The following is a 27,792-nucleotide window of genomic DNA, read 5'->3' on the forward strand; positions in this document are numbered from 1 at the left end:
TGAGGTTACTATCATCAGAATCAATAATGTAATCATCACAGTCACTTCACTATCTTCTTGTGATGAAATAATATGATTCCATAGTATTGTCAATAATCTATTGTTGTCACTTATATTCAGCTTCTGTTTCCTTAACTGTATCACAATATACCTTCCAATTTTTGTTAAAATGAAATTTTTGAGTCTGTCTCACCACACACTTGTCAAAATCATCTAATCCTGTTGCAGGCATTTCACGGGGTTTTTATTTTATTGGATTAGAGAAAGACATTTCTACTGGATTTTTGACTAATTTTTCTAGCAACAGCTTTTTCTCTTTTCTCACTCTTTAAACTTGGGATCGCAATACCCCATATATACAGCGTCTGTTCTTCCTTCACATTTTTTAATGTGAATCAAGTGTTTCAATCTGAATCTTCTTTTTCCAACTTTGAATATTAATCACCTTCTTGTTTTAAACTCATATACAATGTTTATTATTTACCAGGCCTGCCGTTTTAGTTTTTTAATTTTTAGGTAGTTCATTCATAATCATAAAATGCTGAAAATACACAACTGATTATTAAATATAAATACTTTTCTCAATCAAAACTCAAAAATAAATGGAATTTGCAAAAAATGTTCTTACAGGATCAACAAAAACATGACAACTAATTAATTGAATTATATTCAAACATTAAAAAATATAGACTTACGGGTAATTTATTTTTACATTGGCCTGGGCTGTATTTGAAAACTATGAAAACATAGTAAACAATGTAACTGTATTGTTTCTTGATTTGATTCTAAAAAAGGTGACTCATTTTTTGAGTTCTAATACTTGGCATGTCCATGTTTATTTTTACAATAAATAAAATCACAATAGATTATAAAACTATATGTATGTCAGACAATTATATTGTTAGTTAATTTATCATTTAACTTTTATCTACTGACATAATTATAATATTTGTTGAGCATATTTTTATAGTGTTTAAAAATATACCATAACATTTTTTTTTATAGCAAAATATTATTAATTTATAAGGTATAAACAGCAGAATTAGAAAATATTTAAAAGTAATCCATAATACTATCCAGTAACATAAAATAATAAGTTGTATTTACAAGAAAGCAATTTGCTTCTGCACATGAAAACTAAATTGAATGTTTTCAGTTCGGATAACAGGCTCCATACTAGCTGTCATAGTCCAAGCTTCAAAATTCATTGTGACTGCTATACTTTTGTGATAATTAGTAGTTATGTAACTACTAAAAGCAGTTACCTATCTAATTCTATTTATCTCTAACAGCTAACATATTTAAAATTTAATATTTTTATTTATTTTAAGAGACTAATATAAAATTGCCTAAATATACAGTAGCGTAATGTTTCATGAATTATAAATGTCAATTATATATTATTATTCTTTTTTCTGTTTTGGAAAAAAATATTTTTTTATTTTTTATTTTAAAAATATGAATAAAGAATATTGATGTACTAAAAGTAACCAGAATGAAAATTATAAAAATAATGTTTTCAAGACTGTACTTACTGTTAAATTAAAAGCCATACTAGAACAGGGTGTAACTGAAAAAAAAAATTAAGTTATGTTTAGTAAACTATCTGCTGAAATCTAATACAATTAACATAATACTCTACAGAGTAGCTTTTTCTACAAACAAAATCCACAGTGAGAAGGAGTAGGATAACTATCCCTTTTTTTAAGACTTAAAAAAAAGATAAATGTTGTTAGTATCTTAATATTTTAGTAGGACATATATTTTTACATTCTAAGACGATTTATTAATTACAAGCAGATAATAAAGTATTAAAGGAGGTCATGGAACATAAAGAGAATATGGAAAAAAACATGCTTAGGTTCTGTAAGATGTACAACTGCAGTTGGTCATTATGGTAATAGTGTGCCTGTATATGCAATAAAAGACACAATTTAACAGTTGTATAAGGCTGATTTTATTTTTACAAAAGATTTATTTATTTTCAGCAAATTTAATTATAAGTAAAAACCAGTTATTTTATTTTTTATTTGAATGTTCAAACTATTGGTTCAAAATAAATATAAATTTTCATTCTTTAATATAAAATTCTCAAAAGAAAATCTGTAATTTGTACTTTTAAAAAATAAGGAAATTCAAAAACAACTTTAAATTTCAAATGCATATAAAAATGTATTTAGAGACTAATTGTCATTTTGTATTAAAATAAATCAGTTTTTTATTTTTTATGAATCTTTTTTTTGATATGAGTTTCATTGGTGATATGATAGGTATTAACAAGATGATTTTTATTTTCTTAACAAATTCAATTTAATGCAACTTACAGCACTTCTGTAGCCAGTTTTACAGTTTAGTGAGGTTGGTAGTAAGGGTAAAATGTACAGTTTGTCTTTAATGAAAACAGATTAAGAAAAAAGTCAAATTAAGGAATGAGGTGACCATGAAAGTCAACTTTAATGGAGCTGAACCTGAATAATAATCCATCAACCTGAGAAATAATTATTAAGGAAGTCTCAGATATCTATGTAATGGTGTTGTTGTGAATTATCTGACCAAAGGAAAATGCACTTCTTGATTAAGCTCATACTGATATAGGATAAGAAAATTTTCAAGTACATCAAAGTATACAGCACACTTATAATATTAATCATAAAAAAATTGGTTATATTTTTTATCTTTGTTATGGACATTAGATACATTTGCTTTTGGGCTGTCACAAACATTCTTCAGAGAGCACATGATCTTTTCCTGCCACAGATTCTGTAGCTGTAGTAATTCATTTACCTTACCAATGAGTGTGTGAAATACTGATTCATCAGTTAGGATTGCTCTCTCATCTTTTTCTATCCTGATTTTTTTTCCTGTTTAGCCTCCAGGAATCACCATCAGGTATTACTTCAGAGGATGAATGAGGATGATATATATGAGTGTAAGTGAAGTGTAATATTGTACAGTCTCAAATCAACCATTTCTGAGATGTATGGTTAATTGAAATCCAACCACCAAAGAAGACTGGTATCCATGACCTAGTATTCATATCTTTATAAAAGTAACTGCCTTTACTAGGATTTGATTGTTGGAACTCATGACTTCAAAATCATCTGATTTGTGAAGACGCGTTCACCACTAGGCCAACCTGGTGGATTCACCGTTCTCTATCCAAACATTTCTGCACAAATTCATAATAAATTAAATTGCCTTCATTAATTTTTTTTGTATAACAGTAACAAATATGTGTGGTACTTTGATTCTTTGTGAATCAAAATTTATTTGTCTTGTTATAAAATGACCTCTGTGGGATCTTGTCCTTGTAATAAACATCTGTTGCTTTTTCTTTCAAATTTGTTTAGTTTCATTTGAATTGCTCTGAATGTAAGGAATTTTATGATATCTAAATTGTTGAGTTTGTACAGTTAACTCTATTAAAAAAGCTCAATCTTGTTTATTGGAATAATCAATCTGATTCAAGGTTTATTTTAAAAATTGTTAGTTGGTTGAAAATAAAGAAATTTTATAATATTGGGTGGCGTTTTTAGTTTAAATTTCAATAATGTTTGTCTCTGAATCATTTTTTCTCTTTTATGAGAATGAAATAATTTAATTTTCAAATCATTCTAAATCAGATATAGAAACCTTTATATCCTTCAAGTAAAGAGAAATCTGCTTTGTTTATACAATAAACAACCTTTTCTTCCCATTACATTGTATTTTTCCTTTTTTATTTTTTTAGAAATAACCTATTTTTTATGCAAGCAATCAAAATTGTTTAAAATTACAGAAAAATGAAGTTTTTGTGGTAGAAATTACAATTGTAAGGTTAGGAGACAAAAACTGTTTTAAATATAAGGCAAAAGAAATAACTGATATGTTATTTTATCAAAAAAAAACAAATAAATAAATTTAATGTATGATTTCAATCTTGTTAATTATTTATATAAATGAGTAAAACTTTGTATGAACGATTAAAAGTTTATTACCAACAATAGGAATTGTCTCCTCAAGATCTATTTTAGAATCGGAAAAATAAGGTTTTATGTTAACGGTCAATGTTCCTTCTTTATCTTCATCATCACGTACTTTGGCATTTTCATTTGGTTTCTGATAAAAAATATGCAATATAAAAATTGAAAAATTAGAATTGCTTAATTTTATTAATATATTTACAAAGTAAAACTGATTTTTATGTAAAGTACACATTTAAAAGGATGAGAATACAAGCAATTATGTACCAATAATATGCATGCTATCACACACACACACATATATATATATATATATATATATATATATATATATATAGAGAGAGAGAGAGAGAGAGAGAGATAGATTGAGAGAGAGGTGTTTCTAAAATGATGGGCTGGCTTTACTTTTTCAGATTCTGCTTGTGAAACTAAAAAAACATATGGCAGACAATGGAAGAACGAAGGAAGAATTGCCATTTTTGTAAGGATATTTTTTGTTTAGTTTTATAAGTAGAATCCAAAAAAATATAGCCAGCCCACCATTTTAGAAACATTTTTTATACACATATTATTTATAAGAACCTAACTGTAAGAAAATTACATTAGTTTAATTTATACTGTTGAAAATATCATCATCCAAGTCTCCAAAAATTTTGTTTTTTAACTATTTTTTAAAGAATATCTTTCTTAAATATGTTTATAATTTTAAAAAGATAAATATTTTAATCATTCGATTTTGTACATTTTAAAATAATTTTTCTAATGTTTCTTTATTTGAAACTCATATCAAAACTTAACCTTTTGTACCACATATAAACTTCATTTTAAAGAGTTTTCCATTTCCAACACCTTATTTACTGAGTTAATATAGTTGATAATTTCTATTAGATTAGTACAAGTGCTATACAATTTTTTGTCATCAAGAATTGTTCTTTCTATTTAAAGAGGTGACAGAGAGTGTCAAAATGAGAAGCCAGGTTTTATGTTATGTTTTCATATAATATTGCATAACTCATACACATTACTGAGTAATCTAAAAAAAGGATTAATAGTTAATTTCTACATAACAGCTGACTTCTGTCAATTATTTACAGTATCAGTGAATTTCTGTAATCAGTGCTTATCTGTTATCAAGAAAGGAGAGGAGCTATCATTCAAATTTACCAAAATCTTGTAATATATCAGGTTTTGATAGATCTAATTTTTGAATAAAGGATTTTCTCACAAAAATGAATTTTTGCCTGGTAAAACTAATAATAATATAATATTTTTTGAAGTTTTAAATAACAATTCTAAGTTTTCAAACTAATTTTCTTGAATTTTTGCATGAATGTATTTCTAAGACTAGAATGACATCAGAATATCATTACACTAATTCAAAATAAAGCAATGATAATTATAACAAATTAAAAAGTACCTTCAAAATATCTGTGTAGACCATGTATTATTTCACATAAAAAATTTTCCACTTGATTAACAAATATGTAGAAAAACCTTATTAGGGGCCGTCAGAAGAACATCCTTTATAAAATAAAAAAAATGAATAACTTACTCTTCACATTTAAAGTAAGGCTTAAAAATTCATAAAAAAGAAGTATGTGGGTCAGATTCAGAATCTCCTTCTTTTAACTAAGTCCGTTAATAAAATAAAAAAACATTTTACAGTTAAATTATCACTTAAATCTTTTTAAACACCATACATCAAAAGATATAGTTTATTTATACAATTTTATAACTACAGTCTTCATTACATTGATAAACACATTGATTCATTCATAAAACGATAATATTTATTTGACAGATGAAAAATTATTTAACATATTCATTAATGAAATAACTACTAGTATGAAAAGTATTATAAATTAATGTTAAGACTTTTTTTTTATGTATGAAATACCAGCATAGATCATTTTAACTGCTTTCTACAAGATTTATATTTCAAGTCAAAATAACATTTTATGCACATAATATCTGAAAAAAAAAACAAATAATTGGAAGATGAAGCAAAGTATATGTATACGTATGTATACGTATGTATGTATGTATGTGTGTATATATATTTATATATTTAATAATAACTAGTAATTAATGCATATCAATTTTAACAATACTAGTATTATTTCCAATGAATGTTTTGATTTTTAAGCAATCATTAGATTGCAACCATTAGACTAAAGTATATTAACAATATTAAATTGTAAAACAGTTTACTTATACTAATGAAATATCAACACAATTAATTTAAATATTGCTATAAATTCATGCTATACTAATAAATTATTATGTACTTACCGGTTGTATCTGTAAGGAACTCTATGTAGTGGTGTTTAGGTTTCTTATATCAGAATCAAACAATGTCACTAACCTAAAAAGAAAAAAATTTATTAAAAAATTTTGCAAAGAGTTGCATAATTTTCTTGAATTCACCAGGAAAGTTATGCAACTCTAACTGCTGAGCGTCTTCGCCCTTGATAAACTATTATTTACAAGGAATATTTAGTGAAACATTTAAGTATGTAAGTACCCAAGTAAAGAATTATGTAAGAAATTATTTTACCCTTTAAATTAAATTGAGATTCAGGACCTGCAGCGGACTTATCTCTCCACTCCCATGATTGTATGTAACCAAAATTAAATGGCATCAATGAACCACATTCATAATCATCATACAAAACTTCATAAAAATCGATTAATCCAGACAAATATTGGTATATAGCAGGTAAATGATTTATTGATGAAAAAAAATTAAGCTTATTATCCCCCAGCCCTGAATGAAATTGACCAAATACATATCCAAAGTGCCATACTAATGTAATGGAATTATGTAATTAGTAACAGAATGTAACTGAGTTCAGAAACTACCACTTTATGATGACTGAGTTAGACCAAACACCATCAGAAAACTATCTAAGCAGCTTTATATTATGTGAAAAAATTTACCTACTTTTTAACTAAAATTTTGAGATATAAGACTTGCAAGTTCTATATCTCTTTGCCTTTGTGACTAATTGTTACTAAAATTAATGGCATTAATGCCACATTATATAGAAATCATCTGCTAAAGTCTGGAGTTATCAACAGCAAAAAACAGATGTACATAAATATATACATCCTTCAAGAAATCTTCAATGTAAAAAAGAATGTTTTTTTGGGGTGGAGGGCCATGAAATATATAAATCTGCAAAAATCTCAAAATGCAAAATTTGACCTGATTAGCATACTTTTTCTTACATAGTAATAGGTGTGGCTAAGATGTACTGAGCTAACACTGGGAGCAATCTGGCAATGATGCAGGCTACCCCTTCACACAGCTTGTGCATCAGCCACTTCCAGATGCTCAGTGAAAGTTTAAACTTGTGTGGTAATTATGCAACCCTAGAGAGCATGATAAGTGAAGTCTTTTTGTAGTGTTATGAAAATGGAACAGCGAAATATGGAATAATGGTGTGTCATCAAATTTTGTGTTAAACTTGGTGAATCCGTGAGTTCTGAAAAAAAGTTGCAACAAGTATTTGGGGAACATTCCTTATCAACAACACAAATTTTTTGGTGGCACAAAGCATTTTTGGAGGGTTGGAAGCAGTGGAAGGTGAACCTTGCTCAGAGAGGCCTTCAACATGAAAAACTGACGAAAATGTAGAAAGATAAGGGCTCTTGTAATGTCATATCAACTAACATTGAGGCTAATGAGTAGTGTGTTAAATTAGAATTGTTTTACACTTCATCAGTTTTTGACTCAAGATTTGACTGAGAAAGGTGTATGTTAAGTTGGTGCCAAAAAACCTATCCACTAAACAGAAAGACAATTGGAAAAATGTGTGATTTGACATTCTCGACAGAATCGAACATGATCCAAGTTGAAGCCTTCCTGCGTTGTTTTGTGGAATGGAAAAAATGCCTCTGCCAATGTATAGCTGTCCAAGGGACAGCTATATCACCTTGAAGGTAATAATAACATTGATGTATAAAAGTAAAACAGAATCTTTGAAAGACAATCATTCTCATTACTTTTCTACCAGACGTTGTACATCTGCAATTTGGAGAGTATACAGAATAACTATGCAACTAGGTAAATAAAAAGATTTAAGGTAGAAATAATTTTTTCATTAAATAAAAAAAATTATTTCAAGTTTTGTTATAAATAAATACATCTTTAAACAAAATCTATCTATCTATCTACATTAAACAAATCATAACTACAAATTTGAAGTCTGATAACATGAACTTAAAAATTGGTATATTAGTTTAAAAACTTTTTTTAACTACTATCAAATGTCTACACTATTGTGTAAAATATACAAAAATTTATAAAAAAAAGTTAATTTTTAAAAAGCGCATTCTATTTTACAGACACAAGAAAAAACCTTTGAAGTGCAATATAAATTGTCTAATACAGAATAAACAAAAAATACATGGGTTGAAAAAGTTCTATGTTAATTTGCAGAATTTAGAGGAGAAAACTACTTGCTAAACTTAAGATATGATAAATAATGTAATTATAATTCATAGAATTAAATATTTATATAATAGGTATAAATAAACTGATGAATTCTGTCCCCTCAAGAAAAACTGTTGAATTTTAATAAATTCATGAATACATCTGAGTGCAGTATTAAATTAATGTGTTATAAAATTAATAAATAATTACAAACCAGTACAATAAATTGGATAAATAAAAAATAAATGGAGGATAAATAGTATGAACTTGACAAGCAGATGAAAGATGTGGCGGTGGGGTAGGCCCTGCAGTTGGCTGACAAACAGTAAGGTGTGGTCTAGATTATAATGAAAGTGGCAATGACACAGAAACCTGAGTGACATCCATCATTACTGTTGACTGATGAGTAGAAATGAAATAGAAATTTAGGTAGTTACATTAAAACATTACAAGCCTCAAAATATTGTTTATAAAATATGTAAACAGATTTAAAGATGTTAACTTAAAAAAGTGAAGTAAAACTGAGGTTTTATTTATTCAAATAATGAAAATTAATTATTTAGTAATTAACAGGTTTAATTTTTGGAATGTTAAAAAAAGGAAAATTCAAGAAATCTGCTACGACATTTCAAATGTTTTCTGGTAGTTCAATACTTTAGAAGAATAATTTTCTATGGAGAAAATTTTAAAACCTTCAGCAGGAATATGATTTTATGTATTACAAAAAAAGTAGAATATTCTATAATAATCGTATATTCTACATTTTAATAAAACAAGTATGATTTTTTCTAGAAATAACTGATATTATTTTATGAATTATGTACAGAGTAGACATTTTTAAGTGCCTGTAGCCACCAATGTATTTGAATACTTTACAGGCTAGTTAAATAAATTCTTATATCTCATTTATTTTTACTTTTTGTTTTACTTAACTCACCTACATGACATGTTAGACATATTTTTTTAGGACACACACACTATTACTGGAAGTGCCAAAACTAATATTCTAAACATGCCATACAATCGTCCTTACTGTGGAATGTTTGATGGCTGAATTCAGTCTTTGAGTTGCTGAGGTATTCCCTGTATTTCTCTCTGATGTTATCATCTTTTGTCTATGAATACTCTGAAAAACATTTATAAAAAAATTAAAATAATATAATAATGAAAAAATAAAAAAGTATCTTGTATGAAAAAAAAAATTTATTGCTTTTAAAATAAAGTGTTATTTCTAAATATTTTACAAATCTACTACTGTTGCAGTACTTAAAATCACCTAAATTCTTATTAATCCATATAACTTGCAGTGTTTATTGGAAAGGATAAAAAAAAAATCATTTTATCAACAGGCAGGTTCCCACAGATCATTTAAGTTCACACTAACTGGTTAGTCACTTGTAACTGTTTAAAGTTTTTCTTTTGATTATTTACAACATGGCATGGCATTTTGTGGTTGGTAATGAATCAATGGATTTGATGCAAGTTGTATATTGCATACTTTCTAATTTTTTCATGGTTTTATATTCATATTAAGTTTTTATAACTACATAAAATAATTAAAAAAATTGTAGTTTATAATACTATGAGTAGTTATCCATACATTCCAGAAATAACTGAATTAAATAACAAGTTTATTAAATAAGTACTAAGAAAAAACATGCTATTGAGTGTAGTAGAAGAATACTGTAGTGACAAAAATTAGGAACAATTAGTTGTAAGTCATGGCTGATGAAAGAATAGATTACAATGGATAAGGAGTTATAATAAAGTTAATCTTTTTACTGGAATGCTTACTGAACAGGGCTCAACTACCTGAGACTTAATATGTTCAAAAATTCTTGAGTAAATAAACATAAAAAATTCATGAAAGAGTTGTCAAAATCTTAGTCCCAACATGCCAAAAGATAGCATAATGTATTTTTATCCAAGATAATTAGCATATCTATGAATTTCTGGGCTGATGTATATAATTATAAATATGCACTGATCTGAATATTTTCTATTTATTTAATTTTTGGAGCATTAAAAGAAGCAGTAAATTGAAGTTTTATTTATATTTATTAGATTATTAATTCACCACACACACTTAGACATTATGCTTGGTAGTGTGATATGAAAGAGTTATTTTTATACTAAATTTGTATGTGGATATTTTTACAAATATTGAAAAAAAAATAAAAGAAACAAAAACAGATGTACATGTGCCTGGTTTGTAATTTTTGCATATAAACTGTCACTTATTAATGGCCATGGAAGTTGACACTACTTAACTAACATCAAAAAACATTCCTTATTATGAAAAATGTTATTTTCACTTTAAATAGAACTAATTTGAAATCAGTTATTTGGAGAGTTAGGTCCCTTGAATAGATCCAAAATGTAAACTAAGCTTTAAATAATGAAAATATTTTATTTAAAAATAGGAATAAAAGTTTACCTCTTCAATATGGAATATTGAATCATCCTGGAAGGACCTGGAAGACGTAGCCTCCTCTGTTGATTCGCAGTCAACATAGGGATCGTCTTTCTCTTTAATATTACCTTCAAGTCTTAGAGATGGGCTTTCATACCCATCTAAAAGTCTATCAGAATTAGGCACAATATTTGAGAATCTTTCTTTAATTTTCTCATCCAATTTAATGTTGTGTGATAAATTTTCTTTAACATTTTCAGAGTATTCTGTTTCTGAAAATTTCATTAGGGAACTTTCTAAATTGATTCTATTTTGTACCGACTCATTAGAACTATCATCACCAGAAGATGAGCTACAGATACTATTTAATTGACTTTCATCAACTAATAAACCAGCCTTAATTTTTTCATTTAATTTTTTTAATGTTAGATGGCACTTGGCTTTATGTCTTCTCTGAGATTTTGATCGTCTATTATTAGAATTTTCCTCCCAATTTAAGAGTTTTTGTAAGTTTTCTGCTTCTTCAAGTTCTTGTTTTGCACTTTTTGGTAACTCTTCAGATTTTTGTTTTAATAAATTTATTTCTCTACTCTTATCTTCAATTTCTGATGTCATTTTAATTATTAATCTTTCTTTAACATCTTGTTCTTCAATAAATTTTTCACGTAATTCATTAAGCGCAATCTGAAAATTAATTTATGTTCTAATTAAAATTTATTGCAATTATTTTAGTTAATAAAAAAAATATTTTAACAAAAGTAAATAAAAAGGTAAAAATGAAATTAATTTTTTTAACAGAATACAAAACACAATATTTCATACAAATAAAAATTAACTTTAAACTACAAAAAAATAAAAAAATAGGAAAATATTTATCTAAAGGAAAGGAAAAATAAAAAATGACAGGATTACCTGGACTGATATGTTCAGGAATATCTTCTTTAAGGAAGTTTCTTTTATTTTGTATAAATTTCAGATAAGGATAATAATAAAAATACATGTACTTTTTTACTTGTAGCTGAAACTTTAAGGAAATTTAAAACATTATACATTTTCTATTTATATAATATTCTTATATAGGTTTGCTTTCAAGCAGATGAAAACTCTGTAGGGGTATCCACATAATAAAGTAGTACATAAATAAATTAAGTTCATGGGATTTATTATGAACAACTTTTTTTTTAAAAAAACCTTTCCTTTTTTTAAAAAAAATCTAATTTCTTGTTTAAAACTGAGATTTAGAGTAAGTGGGAAAGAGAGCAAATAGATTGCTACTATAAATAATTTTTTTGAGTCAAATTATTAATTCAAAGTTAAATTAAAGAAAAATAAAAGAGAAAACGTAACTAAATTAACAGATTAAATTCAATGTGAATTATTAAACTAACCTCTAATGTTTGAACTTCCTCTCTAAGTTCACTAATTGTACATTCATTCTCTAATAATTCTTTACTTAAACTATTTATTTTTCTTTTTAAACTACTCACCTGGAAAAAAAGAACACAATAAAATCACATTAAACAGTAATTAAAATAATATTATAATACAATTTGTGGTGATAAGAAATACATATTGTAACATTAATTAAATTTTCCCAATATTTAACTAAAGTATACCTTACAACGAGTGATTTATGATATGTACATTATTTTTGTGATAATCTAATGTCCACTGATGCTAAACAGGAAGAAGATTCCAAAGAAAAAGTCAGGACCCTATAAAATACAGAATGTAAAAATACTGACTTATCAAATCTGGACTGACGAATTAAATATCAATGGAATCTAACATTGTAATGGCTAAAGTTCATGGGAATAAATAAATCCATAAAAAAGGATAAAAATACAGAAGAAAGAATAACATTTTTATTGATATATTCATTAAACCGTTTATAATTACGTTTAATATCATTTATAACTATTGTAAAACATTGAATTATTGTGACTTACAACTTTGAGAAGTGAGAATTTATGGAAAGAATACTTAACAGAAAAAAGATATTATAATGTTTAATTACAAGCAATGCGATAATTAAAGTAATTAATTAAGAGAGATTTGGAAACTTTTAAAGATATGAAATTATTTTAAAAATTGTATTATATGAGAAAAAGGTACGATACAACAGTTTGTATCTGTGTACATTCAATGTCTTTTTTATAATTCGACAGGAAAGTTGTAAATTTTTGTATTACATAGGTTTATTGACCAAAGAGTAAAGATGGTACATTTATTTCAATCTTCAAAGTAAAATAATATTACAGTAAATCAAAAAGTACAGAATAAATAACAGCATTAAGAATCATGCCTGAATAAATCTATGGAGTACATGCTATACAAACTGTTTGTTCTTTGATTAAAAAAAAAAAAAAACATTGTTTGTATTTACAACTTTGAAAATAGATATGATTTGATGAGCAAATTAATTTTAATGGAGTTATGCAGTAGTTTCTGGTTTTTTTATCACCCAGATTACGTTGTTAAAATTAACTTTCCAAACCAATAACAACTGATAGAAGATGTTACACATTGATATTCAATATTTAAAAGTGAAAATAAATTCTGAAAATCCAAACCTTTAGAAAGGATAAGTAGTACTTAAAAAATAAAACAATGCTACCTTTATTGACTATTCTATAAAATACCTCAGCATGACGGTCTTCAAAATCTTGTTCTTTTTCAATGTCCATTGTTGATATTTCATGTTCAAGATCTTTAACCATTTTCTTTTGCTGCTCCAATTGTTTTTTAAGAGAAGGCTCGATACAATTCTTCATGTAATTTAATTCTTCATTAGAAGCTGCTAATTCACAACAAAGCCTATGTTCTTCCTTTTCAAGAAGTTTTTTCTGCATTTCTTTTTCAGCTAACTTACATTTTGTCTCCCTAAGTTCAGATTCTAAACAACAAACACGTTCTTGTAAACGATTTTTTTGTTCTTTTTCTTGACATAATTTTCGCATTAATGCCTCTACATCTTGTAATTCTTTTTTTTTTTTGTCTATTTTATGTTCTAGAATGTGTATTTGATCTTTGTACTCTCGTTCCATTGTTGCCCACATTTCATCAGCTTGTTGTAAAGTTTGTTTATAATAACTTTCTTTCATTTCTAAATCCTTGATTTTTTCTAATAAATCTTTTTTTTCTATGTTTAGATATTTTACCTCACACATCAGTTCTTCTTTTTGTTTTGCATTTACACATCCTTTAAATTCTTTATTCTTTAATGTTATCATATGTTCTAAATCATTAATTTTTTTACGAAGTTGATGCTCTATTGATTTTGAAAGATGCAACTGTTCACATTCCTTTGTTATATTATCTTCTAAGGATTTTAAACTAATATATAATTTCTCGGCTGTACACCTGTCATCACCACAACATTTACTTCCATCATTTTTAGAAACAATTTCATTATTATCACAAGATGCTGGCATCACTTGTAACTGTGTTGTTGAACCCATATTTTTGTGTGGGTTGTTATTAGTTGTTTTAAATGTATTATATGCAACCAAGGCTGGTATTGCCCCTTCTAACATTTGAACTTTACAACGTGCTTCCATTTCTTTTTCTTCTAATTCAAAGTTACGTTGTTCATAACACTGAACAAGTGCATCCATTTGTGTAGCATGTTGCCTTGCTTCTATTCGTTTTTTTTCTTCTTCTGCCAGGCAACTTTTCAAGTTTGCCATTGTTCTAGCATTCTGTTGTAATTGTACTTGTAGATCACTCTTTTTTTCACCCAAAGCACTTAATTTAACTTCTAATCTGTAACAGAAATAAATGAGCTTATATAAAATATGCTTACAATTAAAAATTGTTCATACTCAATAAAAGTTTTGGAAATTTTTTTTTTAAGTCAATAACTAGTTTTCTCTAGAATAACAGATACAAAGGTCACTTAAATCTTTCACGTGGTAAAGTGTTCTCCTCCAAACAAATATGTGTAATGTCCAAAACTGAACTTGATAAGCATATGCTTGCAGTATGAGGCAAGGTACATTTTCTTTTAAATTTCATGAAAGTTTTATGGTTATTTATTTGTTTAGATTTTAAATTTGTGATAACATGAATACAACTGCCTTTTTCTAAAAATTTTAAATATCTAGAACATTTTTTTAGAATTTTTACATAATACCGATTTGTAAATTAATTCCAAATTTTAAAATTAAAATAATTTTCTTGTTCAGTCACATAAAAATATACTTTATACATATATATAAAAAAAATTCTAATAGAGTTACTCCCTTTGTGGTAACAATAGAGAGAGGATATGCTCTTACATATTAAAACTCTTAAAACAATTTTTGTAATCAATCCTTTTTTTATGAATTATGATGGGCTAACAACTGTCTGGTTGTTTGCCCATCACCAAGAAAATATTAGCAATAATACACATACAATAAACAAATTATGGAAATCATTTATATAAATTACACAAAATGTAATAAAAAAGAGAACAAAACAAATTTTTTTCAGTATAAGAGGTTATGCTGAGTTGAAGAAGTGTACATAACGTATTGTTTCACTGTAGAAAGAGGTGAAACTAATTTGTAGCTTTACACAATCTGTCCTAGTTTTCTTACAGCTATGATGTAATTAAAGCATCTTAGGTATAAGAAGTATCAATCAAACCTTTCCTCTTTGTCTGAGAGAAATAGTGTTCATTTTACACACAGTCAGTGTGATGAATAGAATGTAGGTGACAACTGAATGGCTGAATATCATTTGTATTTTGGTGAGCTTAAGGTAATATCTAGCTATATATTTGGCTCAGTAAAGAAGGCGGAGGGAAACCACTTCACTTTTCATTTTCCCAAATAAGTGTGGCATAGGATGCTTGTTTTTCTTGACGATGACTATGTAATTTTTGGGAATAACTTTGGTACGTGTTAGGTTGCCTGAAATCATTGTGGTTATGGTGCATAACAGACATAACGTAAAGTAAATAAGCAGTAGCACAGATTTATAGTATATTGTATTAATTGTGTATTACTATAAGTAATTGTGTGTAAAATTGTAATATAAAGGGTTCCTACCAAAAGTAATCCAAAATAATCTGAATATTATGTGTTAGTTTTAAACTCTGATGCAATTGTGTGTAACATCAGCACTAACACTATTAATTGGTAATAATTTTCAAAATGTCATGAATTGATTATGTTTACTGCATAGATATAATGAGCCATGCGTCTTGGCATATTGCTTTACCCATCTAGTGGAACAGAGGGTAAGAGGCCTCTTTAAAAATCTCAGTTAATAATTATATTTTTTTTTGTGTGATGCAGATAGGTAATTGTTCCTTGAAAGCCTCACTAAGAAGTGACTAGCCTACTAGCTACAAGATAGTGCCAGCAAAATACTGCATGGCAAGACAATATAGTCTTTTTACAATTCTCAAGAAGATTTTCTAAGAAAGATGAGAAGCAAATGAAAGAAGCAGAAAGGATGATCAAGCCGTAGATTCTATGATGAAATCAAGATAAAATCTGTCAATGGAGAGTCAACTTTAATACATTTAAAAATCATGTAATTTAATTTTCAATTTGATCAAATGAGCATTTAAAAAAGTTAATAATTATTATGTAATAGTATTACTTTTTAAATTTATAATTACGATTAGTAATATGATTAATAAATTATGTCCCACTACTTTTTTTGTTGTTTGTTTAATCTCTGGGCCTCCTCTATGAATCATGAGACCTTGCCGTTGGTGAGGGGGCTTGAGTGCTCAGGGATACAGAGTAGCTGGACCGAAGGTGCAACCATATCGGAGGGGTATCTGTTGAGAGCCAGACTAAGGAATGATTCCTGAAAGAGGGCAGCAGCTCTTTCAGTAGTTGTTAGGGGCGTGAGTCAGGACGACTTAAACGGCCGTATCAACATCACTCAGTCCTCTGAGTACTGCGCAGCTGAAAGCAATGGAAAACTACAGCTGCTTTTTTTCCAAGAAAATGTGGCTCTCTGCATTTTCACATAGCAATAATGGAGGCGCCTTCCTTGGTAAAATATTCCGGAGGTAAAATAGTCCCCCGTTCGGATCTCCGGGTGGGGACTACTAAGGAAGGGGTCACCAGAAAATTAAAAAATAACAATTCTACGAGTCGGAGCGTGGAATGTTAGAAGCTTGAAAAAGGTTGGTAGGCTAGAAAATTTAAAAAGGGAAATGGGTAGGACAAATGTGGATATAGTAGGAATTAGTGAGGTTCGGTGGGAAGAGGAAGGCGACTTCTGGTCAGGTGATTTTAGAGTAATTAACTCAGCGTTAAATAATGGGCAGGCAGGAGTAGGTTTCGTGATGAACAAGAAGATAGGGAGGAGAGTGGAGTATTTCAAAACGCATAGCGATAGAATCATTGTAATAAGGATAAAATCAAAACCTAAACCGACAACGATTGTTAACGTCTATATGCCTACAAGCGCCCATGATGATGATGAGGTAGAGTGTGTATACGAAGAGATTGATGAAGCAATTAAACACGTAAAAGGAGATGAAAATTTAATAATAGTTGGAGATTGGAATGCAAGCATTGGAAAAGGCAAGGAAGGAAATATAGTGGGTGAATACGGGCTGGGCAAAAGGAATGAAAGAGGGGACCGACTTATAGAATTTTGCACGAAGTATAATTTAGTAATTGCCAACACCCAATTTAAAAATCATAATAGAAGAATATACACTTGGAAAAAGCCAGGCGATACTGGAAGGTATCAGATAGATTATATCATGGTTAAGCAAAGATTTAGAAATCAACTCGTTGACTGCAAAACTTACCCTGGAGCAGACATTGATAGCGACCATAATTTGGTGATAATGAAATGTAGATTGGGGTTTAAAAACCTGAAGAAAAGGTGTCAGATGAATCGGTGGAATTTAGAGAAGCTTGAGGAAGAGGAGGTAAAGAAGATTTTTGAGGAGGACATCGCAAGAGGTCTGAGTAAAAAAGATAAGGTAGAAAATGTAGAAGAAGAATGGGAGAATGTTAAAAAGGAAATTCTTAAATCAGCAGAAGCAAACTTAGGCGGAATAAAGAGAACCGGTAGAAAACCTTGGGTTTCAGATGATATATTGCAGCTGATGGATGAACGTAGAAAATATAAGAATGCTAGTGATGAAGAAAGTAAAAGGAACTATCGGAAATTAAGAAATGCTATAAACAGGAAGTGCAAACTGGTGAAAGAAGAGTGGATTAAAGAAAAGTGTTCAGAAGTGGAAAGAGAAATGAACATTGGTAAAATAGACGGAGCATACAGGAAAGTTAAGGAAAATTTTGGGGTACATAAATTAAAATCTAATAATGTGTTAAACAAAGATGGTACACCAATATATAATACGAAAGGTAAAGTCGATAGATGGGTGGAATATATTGAAGAGTTATACGGAGGAAATGAATTAATTTAGTTATACTTATATTAATTTAGTTATAATTATATTTTTTTAGTTATACGAAGGAAAATGGTTTTATAGAGGAAGAAGAGGAAGTTGAGGAGGATGAAATGGGAGAAACAATACTGAGATCTGAATTTAAGAGAGCATTAAAAGATTTAAATGGCAGAAAGGCTCCTGGAATAGACGGAATACCTGTAGAATTACTGCGCAGTGCAGGTGAGGAAGCGATTGATAGATTATACAAACTGGTGTGTAATATTTATGAAAAAGGGGAATTTCCGTCAGACTTAAAAAAAAGTGTTATAGTTATGATACCAAAGAAAGCAGGGGCAGATAAATGTGAAGAATATAGAACAATTAGTTTAACTAGTCATGCATCAAAAATCTTAACTAGAATTTTATACAGAAGAATTGAGAGGAGAGTGGAAGAAGTGTTAGGAGAAGACCAATTTGGTTTCAGGAAAAGTATAGGGACAAGGGAAGCAATTTTAGGCCTCAGATTAATAGTAGAAGGAAGATTAAAGAAAAACAAACCAACATACTTGGCGTTTATAGACCTAGAAAAGGCTTTTGATAACGTAGACTGGAATAAAATGTTCAGCATTTTAAAAAAATTAGGGTTCAAATACAGAGATAGAAGAACAATTGCTAACATGTACAGGAACCAAACAGCAACAATAACAATTGAAGAACATAAGAAAGAAGCCCTAATAAGAAAGGGAGTCCGACAAGGATGTTCACTATCTCCGTTACTTTTTAATCTTTACATGGAACTAGCAGTTAATGATGTTAAAGAACAATTTAGATTCGGAGAAACAGTACAAGGTGAAAAGATAAAGATGCTACGATTTGCTGATGATATAGTAATTCTAGCCGAGAGTAAAAAGGATTTAGAAGAAACAATGAACGGCATAGATGAAGTCCTACGCAAGAACTATCGCATGAAAATAAACAAGAACAAAACAAAAGTAATGAAATGTAGTAGAAATAACAAAGATGGACCGCTGAATGTGAAAATAGGAGGAGAAAAGATTATGGAGGTAGAAGAATTTTGTTATTTGGGAAGTAAAATTACTAAAGATGGACGAAGCAGGAGCGATATAAAATGCCGAATAGCACAAGCTAAACGAGCCTTCAGTAAGAAATATAATTTGTTTACATCAAAAATGAATTTAAATGTCAGGAAAAGATTTTTGAAAGTGTATGTTTGGAGTGTCGCTTTATATGGAAGTGAAACTTGGACAATCGGAGTATCTGAGAAGAAAAGATTAGAAGCTTTTGAAATGTGGTGCTATAGGAGAATGTTAAAAATCAGATGGGTGGATAAAGTGACAAATGAAGAGGTATTGCGGCAAATAGATGAAGAAAGAAGCACTTGGAAAAATATAGTTAAAAGAAGAGACAGACTTATAGGCCACATACTAAGGCATCCTGGAATAGTCGCCTTAATATTGGAAGGACAGGTAGAAGGGAAAAATTGTGTAGGCAGGCCACGTTTGGAGTATGTAAAACAAATTGTTGGGGATGTAGGATGTAGAGGGTATACTGAAATGAAACGACTAGCACTAGATAGGGAATCTTGGAGAGCTGCATCAAACCAGTCAAATGACTGAAGACAAAAAAAAAAAAAAAAAAAAATAATCTCTGGGGCCACCGTTGCTGTTGCTTTAGAGGATGAGATGAATGATAGGTAGTGTATGAAAATGCCATGTCTCACCGGGATTTGAACCCGGGACCTCTAGATGAAAGGCCGAAACGCTATCACTTGCGCCACGGAGACTGGCTATGTCTCACTTAATGTTAACTAATCATAAAGATTACAAAAACTATGGATGCTATGAGAAAATACCTGATAAGAGTGTGACTAAATTTGAAAAACGTCATCAATAACTTGAGTAGCTTTTATTATTTGTTTAGTTTGGGAGGAAAATCATTATTAATGGTTTTAATAGATTAAAAGGTAACTTATTCCTATAATCTTTGCAGATTGTACAAGTATAACTTCCAACAACCCATTAACCCAATAACCCATTAAAACACCAAATTGATGGAAGACTTTTTATGTAAATTATTAAATTTACATCAACCTTTCTATTAATCCGATGTGTTAATGAATGGTTTTTGATTACATATTCATTGAAACATACAGACAACGTATAACAAAATTATATAAACGTAATCTATATAAATTATATAAGAGTTTAAAAGATTTAAATATAGGAAGTGTGTTTGCACAGTCCTAATCATCAGGAGATAAGCATAATCTCAGAGATAAAATTTTCACAAGTTTTGCAAGAAATATCGATAGCCCAAACAAATCTATGAAATAAAAATGGTGTAAGATAATATTTAGAAAATATATATAACCAAAGATCAACATAGATGTTAAAAAGGGTGGCACAACCACATAACATTGTCAAAATAAATTTATTTAAAAAATGAAGAAATATTGAAAGGAAATATTTAGATTTCAATCAAAGATTTATAGTTATAGTTGAAAAAAAAAAGAAAAATACCAAGGTTAAAAATAATCTGTATAGATAATGTGCATGTGCAAGAAATAGTATTGGAGACAAATATTTTTTACAATTGTGATCAGTGCATTCGTATATTTTTGTGTTTATTTCAAATTGTTTTTTATTATTTCTATTGTTTTATTGTGTACAGTATATAGTTATACAGAGTGTCCATAAAGTCTTTCCATGATTACAAAAAAAAAACTATTATAGTTACAGCTGTGCTGTTGGTGGCAAAAAAAAGAAAAAAATTATCAAGTTTTTTTTTATATTGGTTTGTTGCAGGTAGAGGGCACTGTGATTAATTTTTTATAAAATGGTGTCAATCCAAGAGAAAGTGCAATGTGTGTTGTGGTATCAAGAGTTGAGTTCACCGATACTGTGCAGCAAAATTTTAGAAGGGAATATGGACGACCAGCATCTGATAGCAACAGTGTCATTGCATGATATGCAAAGTTTAAGGAGAGTGGAAGTGTAGTCGACCTTCACTAGCCATCCGCTAGTGAAGAGAAGGTTGAGGCTGTGCAGCAAGCATTTCAACAAAGTCCATCCAAATTTACCCATGTGCATCTTGTGAACTGGGGATTTCTTGGTCAACAGTGCACAAAATTTTACACAAGAAACTAAGGTTGCACACGTATTAAGTTCAGATATTGCAACATCTACAGTCACATGATGGCCCTTGTGCTGCCTTTGCGATTGAGATTTTGTAACAGATTGACGACAATGAGTACCTGCAGCATGTGTGCTTTTCAGACAAGGCTACTTTTCACACTTCAGGGAAAGTAAACAGGCATAATGTGAGAATATGGGGCTTAGAAAATTATTAAAATACAAAATAATAAAAGGTAATCAAAGCAGCAAATTACCTGAGTAAACCTGTTTTATCCAGATATTACAGAAATTTAAGATTACAGAATAGTACCTACCACCTTCTACTTATGCATCAAGATGGTTCATAACAATAACACTGAAGAACAAGATAGTTATATCACATGAGAATGAGTAAAGATTTAAAAACTTTAAATGGACATTTAAACTTAATAATGAGGTTGCTAGTAATAATAAATGGGGAGGACTCATGTAGTTATTCATTAACAATTTAAACATGTTATCTTAATTATGATTATGTGACATTTAATTATTATTAATTTCTGTAGTGAACTGGCATGTTCACCTTTCATGTAAAAGGTTTTCAGTTTGAACTTTGGTAAGGTTTGGTACTTTCTCATATGGTGCAAAATTCATTTCTCATCTTCATAATTAGGTAAAAGACGTAACTGTAATTGGGTAATCAGATTGTAGTTGTTAAGGATAGGTAAAATTATTAAATATAATTTTTTATGAAAGTGGTACTGTAATTTTAATTAAAAGTGATATTACTTCAGCTAATGAACTAACAAATAAATACCTAGATATAATAATTCCTTCTTAGAAAGTTGGGGTTGCAAGGAAGGGGTGTCAAGGGAGGGGTGGCACTTTTGTTCAATTATTTGAGCAAGATTTTTGAGCGGGTGTTTATTAGTAAGCTGGACCAAGAGCCGGAAGCAACAGTGGTTTAAGTGACCTCCTATTTGGTTTCGGCAAGGGCAGGTCAACTCTGAATCCCACTTCCAGAATGATGATCACCATCCAGGAGGCCAGATCTAGTTTAAGGCATATGTTTTTTGATCATGGCTGTTATCCTGTTTGATGTTAAAAATGCTTTCAGTAGTGCACTATGGGAAACTATTCATACATTCAGGGCAATGAAAAGACATGGTGTCAGTCCATACCATAGGAGGGTTTTCCAGTGTTATCTCTCCAAAAGATTGGCAATGAACAGTTAACCCAATGGACAGTTAATTCAAGGGAGAGGTGTGGATCAGGGTGAGTTGTGGTGTTCTATAGGGCTCAGTGTTAGGCCCAGAGCTGTGGAACGGCTGGTTAACACAGACTGGTTAACAAACGGCTGGTTAATGGCGGTTAACACAGAGCTGTGGAAGCATAAGTCCTGTCTTATGCTTCCTAAAGGAGCAGCTCTGATCAGGTTTGCCGATGACTTGGCTCTGATCATGACAGCTAAATCGGAACAGTTGTCATGGGTTCTGGCAAGGAGGAGAAAAACAGGATTGTTTTCCACCTGCAGGATAAGGGGCTGCAACATTCACCCAGAAGTCCCAATTGGTCATGATCTTGGGGAGAGGGTAGCTCCTTCCTGTCTCATTTATAGTCAAACATGATTGTCAACCCCTACAGTGAAATGCATAGCGGTATAAATGCACAAAAACCATACCTTCCTGAGACATTTGACTGAGGTATTGCTGAAGGTCAAAAAACAGCAGCCACCATAGATTGGATAATAACCAATATTGGGGGTCGATCAAAGTGGAGGGTTTTGTTAGTAAGGGGGGTCTATCAAAGTGATTGGGTGGTGCTCTTGAAAGTGTTGTGCACAGCACCAGCCCAGTCTATCCCACTCAAAAAAGGGAGGACTCAGGCAATTGTAAATTGGGCATAAGGCTGTTTCCCTACAGGATAATCTCAGCTGATACAGCCAAAGTAGTTATCAGTCTTAGACCTCCTTGTTTATGTAAGAAGAGGGAGGTGTTGTACCAAGTGGTAAGCAAATTTGAAGTGGAGGCATGGTTCTATGTATCAAGTTGGAGAGATGGGATAAATCATCAAAGAGACTCATAGACTAATTCTGTACCTTCAGGGATGAATCCAATGCATGATCAAGGAACTGGAGTTGATCCAGTTTTTGATCAGTTATGACTGCTTCAAAGCATAATTGTGAACGTGGACATTGAGACCTTCAGATGAATACAATTACTGTGAAAGGGAGGACACTGCAGAGCACATCCCGTAGCGACTAGTTCTTCAGCATAGGAAAGTATGCGTGAGAAAATTCAGCATGTTAACATCCTGTCATGCTAAGATCATGGTATCTATGCTGCAGAATAAATGGGCATGGCACATGGTAATAAATGTGGTGACAATCACAACTTGCTGGATGTTGGTGCCAGAAGGTAGCAGAAGTGTAGGTATGAATAATCCCTGATTTTTCCTTGAGGCTGTGTTTGTAATTAAAGCAGGTCCAGCCCCAAGGAGAAGTAAGTTTATGGTTACAATTGAATAAATTATTTTAATGTACACAAAACTGTTTATAAACCTTTGATGCAAATTGATAAGAATGTACTTGATTGATAATGAAAATTTAACTAAAAACAGAAAGATCCTATAAAGAATAAAATGTATCAGATATTTGGGGATGATAATTGACTGTCAGATGATGTGTTATATCCATATTGATAATAATTGAAATCAGAACATTTATTATTGATCTCACATTAAGCAATATTTTAAAAACTAAATCAATACAATAAATTCACCATGAAATGATTCAAAACTAAATCAACAATAAATTTAAACTAAAGATATTAACAATTATTGGGCTTTATTTCATAATGTTATTATTTATGGAATAATATTCAGGGGAAGAGTGTTTTAAGTCAATTACAAACATTGCAAAATATGTTCTTAAATATTATCTTAAAAAATAATAGTATCATTGTTGATTGATTATTAATATATTCATAAATGTAATTGTTTGATAAAATGTATAGACTTTAATAAATCATGACATAGAAAACAACTTATCCTAGAAATCAAATTTTTCAGAGTAGCTAATCACATTTTCTTGTACAGAAATGAAGTTTAAACATATTTAGCATGTAAAATTTTTTTTGCGGTTGATCAAAGGGTCTTTAAGATATGAAAATATTGATAAATAATAAAAAAAATAAACACAATAAATAATAAAATACAATATAATAATAACAAATTTACAAATGTAATACAAATTAATAATAATAATTTACAAATATAATAAATAACAAAAATTAATAATAATAATACACACCATTACAACAGTAATTGAATACTAGGTATCTAAATAAGAACTGCAATTTTTTCAATGCATGAAAAAGTAAAGTTTTATGAAAGTTAATGTGAGCAAATAAATAAAATATCAGAGATCATCAGCCAAAGAAGGTTCTTTAATACAATTCAATGGGAACCAATTCAGGAGAAAGAGCATACATGGTACCATGGTCACTGGATACCAGAACAAGTGAATTAAGGTAATCATGCCAGATGAATGATGATAAATATTGGTTTGTTTAATTTATAAGAGCTGTTCTCAGTAAATTAATTCGTATTATTGTTTATAAACACACATACACATGTTATATATAGTATTTAGATAACAATTACATGAAGTAATTCACATTCAAATATAAATTTAGTCATAAAACATAAACATTTACAACATCTACATAAAAAATAATAATAATTTATACCATAGTATTGTTCCATTATTTTATATCCAGAAGTGTATGAAATCTTGTTTCTGAAATACTTCTGATAATTAAATTTTTAGTTTATAAATTAAAAATTTTTGTTTTTGTGTTTGTAACTTTGTATTCAAAATTTTGATAAATTTGTACACAAATAAATAAACGTCAGCTGTTACTTGTGATAGTGGTAAATGCTTGTGATAAATATTTCTTGTGATTTAAAGTTATGTTAGTTTTTTAATGAGTGTTTATAGGCAATGTAGTGGTTTGTGGACAATTGTTTTATGCATGAAATGGTATTGTATTATTAAAAATTAATTTTGGTTAGATATTAGGTTTTCATTTTTATTTCTGTTTGTAGGTTACAACCATAACCTAGTATAACGTAAACATGGATCAGCTGTCAACTAATCGATTTGACACAATCGTTATTACGACTGGTGGAGCTAACTATGGTAGAAAACGTGAATCTTTGTCAACTTCATATCGAGTTCCTAGGAAGTATCCTAGTAAGCTCATACAAAACGATCTTGAGAGCTTCCTGCATGGCCTGGACAGTAACGGTACCATTGTGAATTTATATTCTGAGTCAGCGGCTCCGTCATGACAAACAGTTCCGGTACTGCGTGACAACGCGGGCTATAGTGACGTCACAAACTAGTTCAGTTTGTTGAACAGATATGAGAACTTATCAATAGAAGAAAGAAATACTGAAACATACGGAAAAGAGGCCGTCAAACCTCCTCCGATTGTTCTCTATGGGATCGCGAATGTGTCGCGGCTCTATGAACTAACAGAGTTGATCGTGTCCAAAGAGACTACTATGTCAAAATTATCAATGGTAAAGAATTACGTGTGATGTCAAAAAGCGTAGACAAAAAATAATCGAGTTGGTCCGTGAAGACAAGCTAATTGGGCACAGATTCACGAGAAAGGCCGAGCGTGCCTTTCAGCGGCTCTGAAAAACCACGGTCGGGTTTCATCAAGAGTGAAATTGAAGAACAAGGATGTAAGGTACGAAGTATTATAAACGCCCGTATTATCTTGTAATAAAAGAGCTATTGCCTACATTCTTGATATACCTGAGCCTAATGAGAACAAGGAAATATTCAAAGTAAGAGAAATTGAGAATATTTTCCAACACTAGTCCCACGCTTCATCGCAGGTGGGGACTGCAATGCTATACATGTTCACTGGGGATCACGACTTGTAATAACTAGGGATCGAGCTTTAAAGGACTGCATCATGAACATGGATTTCGATTTGATCTCCAGATTACAGCCTACATACTGGCTGTCGGATCTAAGTTTCTGGACCTACTGGATTTTTATGTAACATCTGGCAAACCTTTTTCTAAAGATTAGCTACGATTCAATGTCCGATTATTCTCCTGCCCTACTCACTATAAGCAAGGTGGTAATTACGTAAAAAGAAGAAATCCCCTATCTTGCATAACAGCAGGATAAATTGGGAGTCTTAGAAGAGCTGGATTGAAAATGAACTGGTGGTATCCAATGCTTGAAATGTTTGGCTAAAGGCTAAAACAGCCTACGCGACCGGATACCTGACCTAGGTGTTAAAGGACGCTCAACGCCTGAGGACAAGAATGAAGGCCAAGGTGAAGTGGACTATCAATGAGAAGTAACAGATATCTCATTTCAAACAAGTGGTACTCAGGAGTAAATGGCAACGTTACAGGAGACCAGAGGATAAGTCATCGTTAAACAGGGTAGCAAACCTTTGAAAGTCTTTCAGCACTTAACATTTATAACACTGGTGAAGAGAAAATTCTGGACTAATTAGAGAGCCTGATTTGGACTAATTATGAGCACAGGGCGAAGTTTTACCAGTTTCCGTCGCTGTGTGCTAATTGTGGAGAGGAAGGGCACAAGCAAGAAGATTGTTCCAAGAAGAATGTAGGATCAATTTGTGTCAATTTTAAGAGGCTGCGCAAATATTATAAGCACTCTGTGGAAAGTTAGGATTGTGGGTCTTACTTGAGAGCTGTCAAGATGTACTTCAACACGTTGAATGGTTAATTTCGAGCAGTTGAATGCTCAGGGTGCTTACATTGCGCAGATTGTATTAGGTGAGGTTATAGATCAAAAGAATCTAGGTGTGGTTCTTTGCAGCATCCTTATGTTGCGGTAGGTGATCTACCAGGTTTTAGTGGTTGGCAGAAGTTTCTGTGTTGTCCTGCTAGTATATCCGCTAGTCTGTGCAGGAGATATTTGGATTATGTCTTTTTTTGGCAGCTCTCTGATTTTCACTATGTTGTTGTGAAGATGGTAATCGGGGACTTGTAACTTTATGTTGCAAATTTGTATTTTCAATATAGGGACTCTATTGAGGGCCATTTAGAGAAATGGGACAGAATTGCCGGTTTATTGGTGACTATCTTCTTCTGCAGATGCAGATATTAATGCAGTCATTTTGGTGACACAGCACTTTGACGGATGAGAAAGGAGAGTTGGTGGAGAGTTTCAACATGGTCTCAAGGTTTATAATGTATTGGTTCACAGGAATGATGGATAGTATAAGGTTGCTTGGGTCGGAGTTAGGAAGTTATGGATTTGGAGGAGTTGGCAGAGAGGCTTACACTTGTTTATGTGGGTATGGCAGAACATCTATCCCACATAGTTCTGGTCGGGAGACAATTGCTCCGTGTTGGACAAAAGAGTTTCCTGAACGAGTGGAATTCACTTCAGAGTATAGGGATTTGAGGACCTGGTATTTTCA

At 30.4% G+C, this 27,792-nt stretch overlaps 1 protein-coding gene across 4 annotated transcripts in view; it reads right to left on the reverse strand.

Annotated features, from left to right (window-relative positions):
* Window positions 1-1,537: 1,537 nt before the first annotated feature.
* LOC142325156 (uncharacterized) overlaps window positions 1,538-27,792 on the reverse strand; it is a 506,788-nt gene continuing 480,533 nt past the window's right edge. Inside the window, exons 14-20 of one of the 4 annotated variants that reach the window (XM_075366558.1) lie at window positions 13,456-14,578; window positions 12,202-12,300; window positions 10,838-11,497; window positions 9,434-9,526; window positions 6,255-6,327; window positions 3,978-4,098; window positions 1,538-1,570 (exon numbers count right to left, since the gene is read on the reverse strand). In XM_075366558.1, the coding sequence (XP_075222673.1) occupies window positions 6,310-6,327; window positions 9,434-9,526; window positions 10,838-11,497; window positions 12,202-12,300; window positions 13,456-14,578 (1,993 nt within the window). In that variant the 3' untranslated portion in view covers window positions 1,538-1,570; window positions 3,978-4,098; window positions 6,255-6,309. Of the gene's footprint in view, window positions 1,571-3,977; window positions 4,099-6,254; window positions 6,328-9,337; window positions 9,527-10,837; window positions 11,498-12,201; window positions 12,301-13,455; window positions 14,579-27,792 lie in introns of all 4 variants that reach the window. The other 3 variants (XM_075366556.1, XM_075366560.1, XM_075366557.1) reach the window with 3 other exon arrangements.

This window comes from Lycorma delicatula, chromosome 5 (assembly GCF_047948215.1).
Source record: "Lycorma delicatula isolate Av1 chromosome 5, ASM4794821v1, whole genome shotgun sequence".
NCBI classification, from domain to species: domain Eukaryota; kingdom Metazoa; phylum Arthropoda; class Insecta; order Hemiptera; family Fulgoridae; genus Lycorma; species Lycorma delicatula.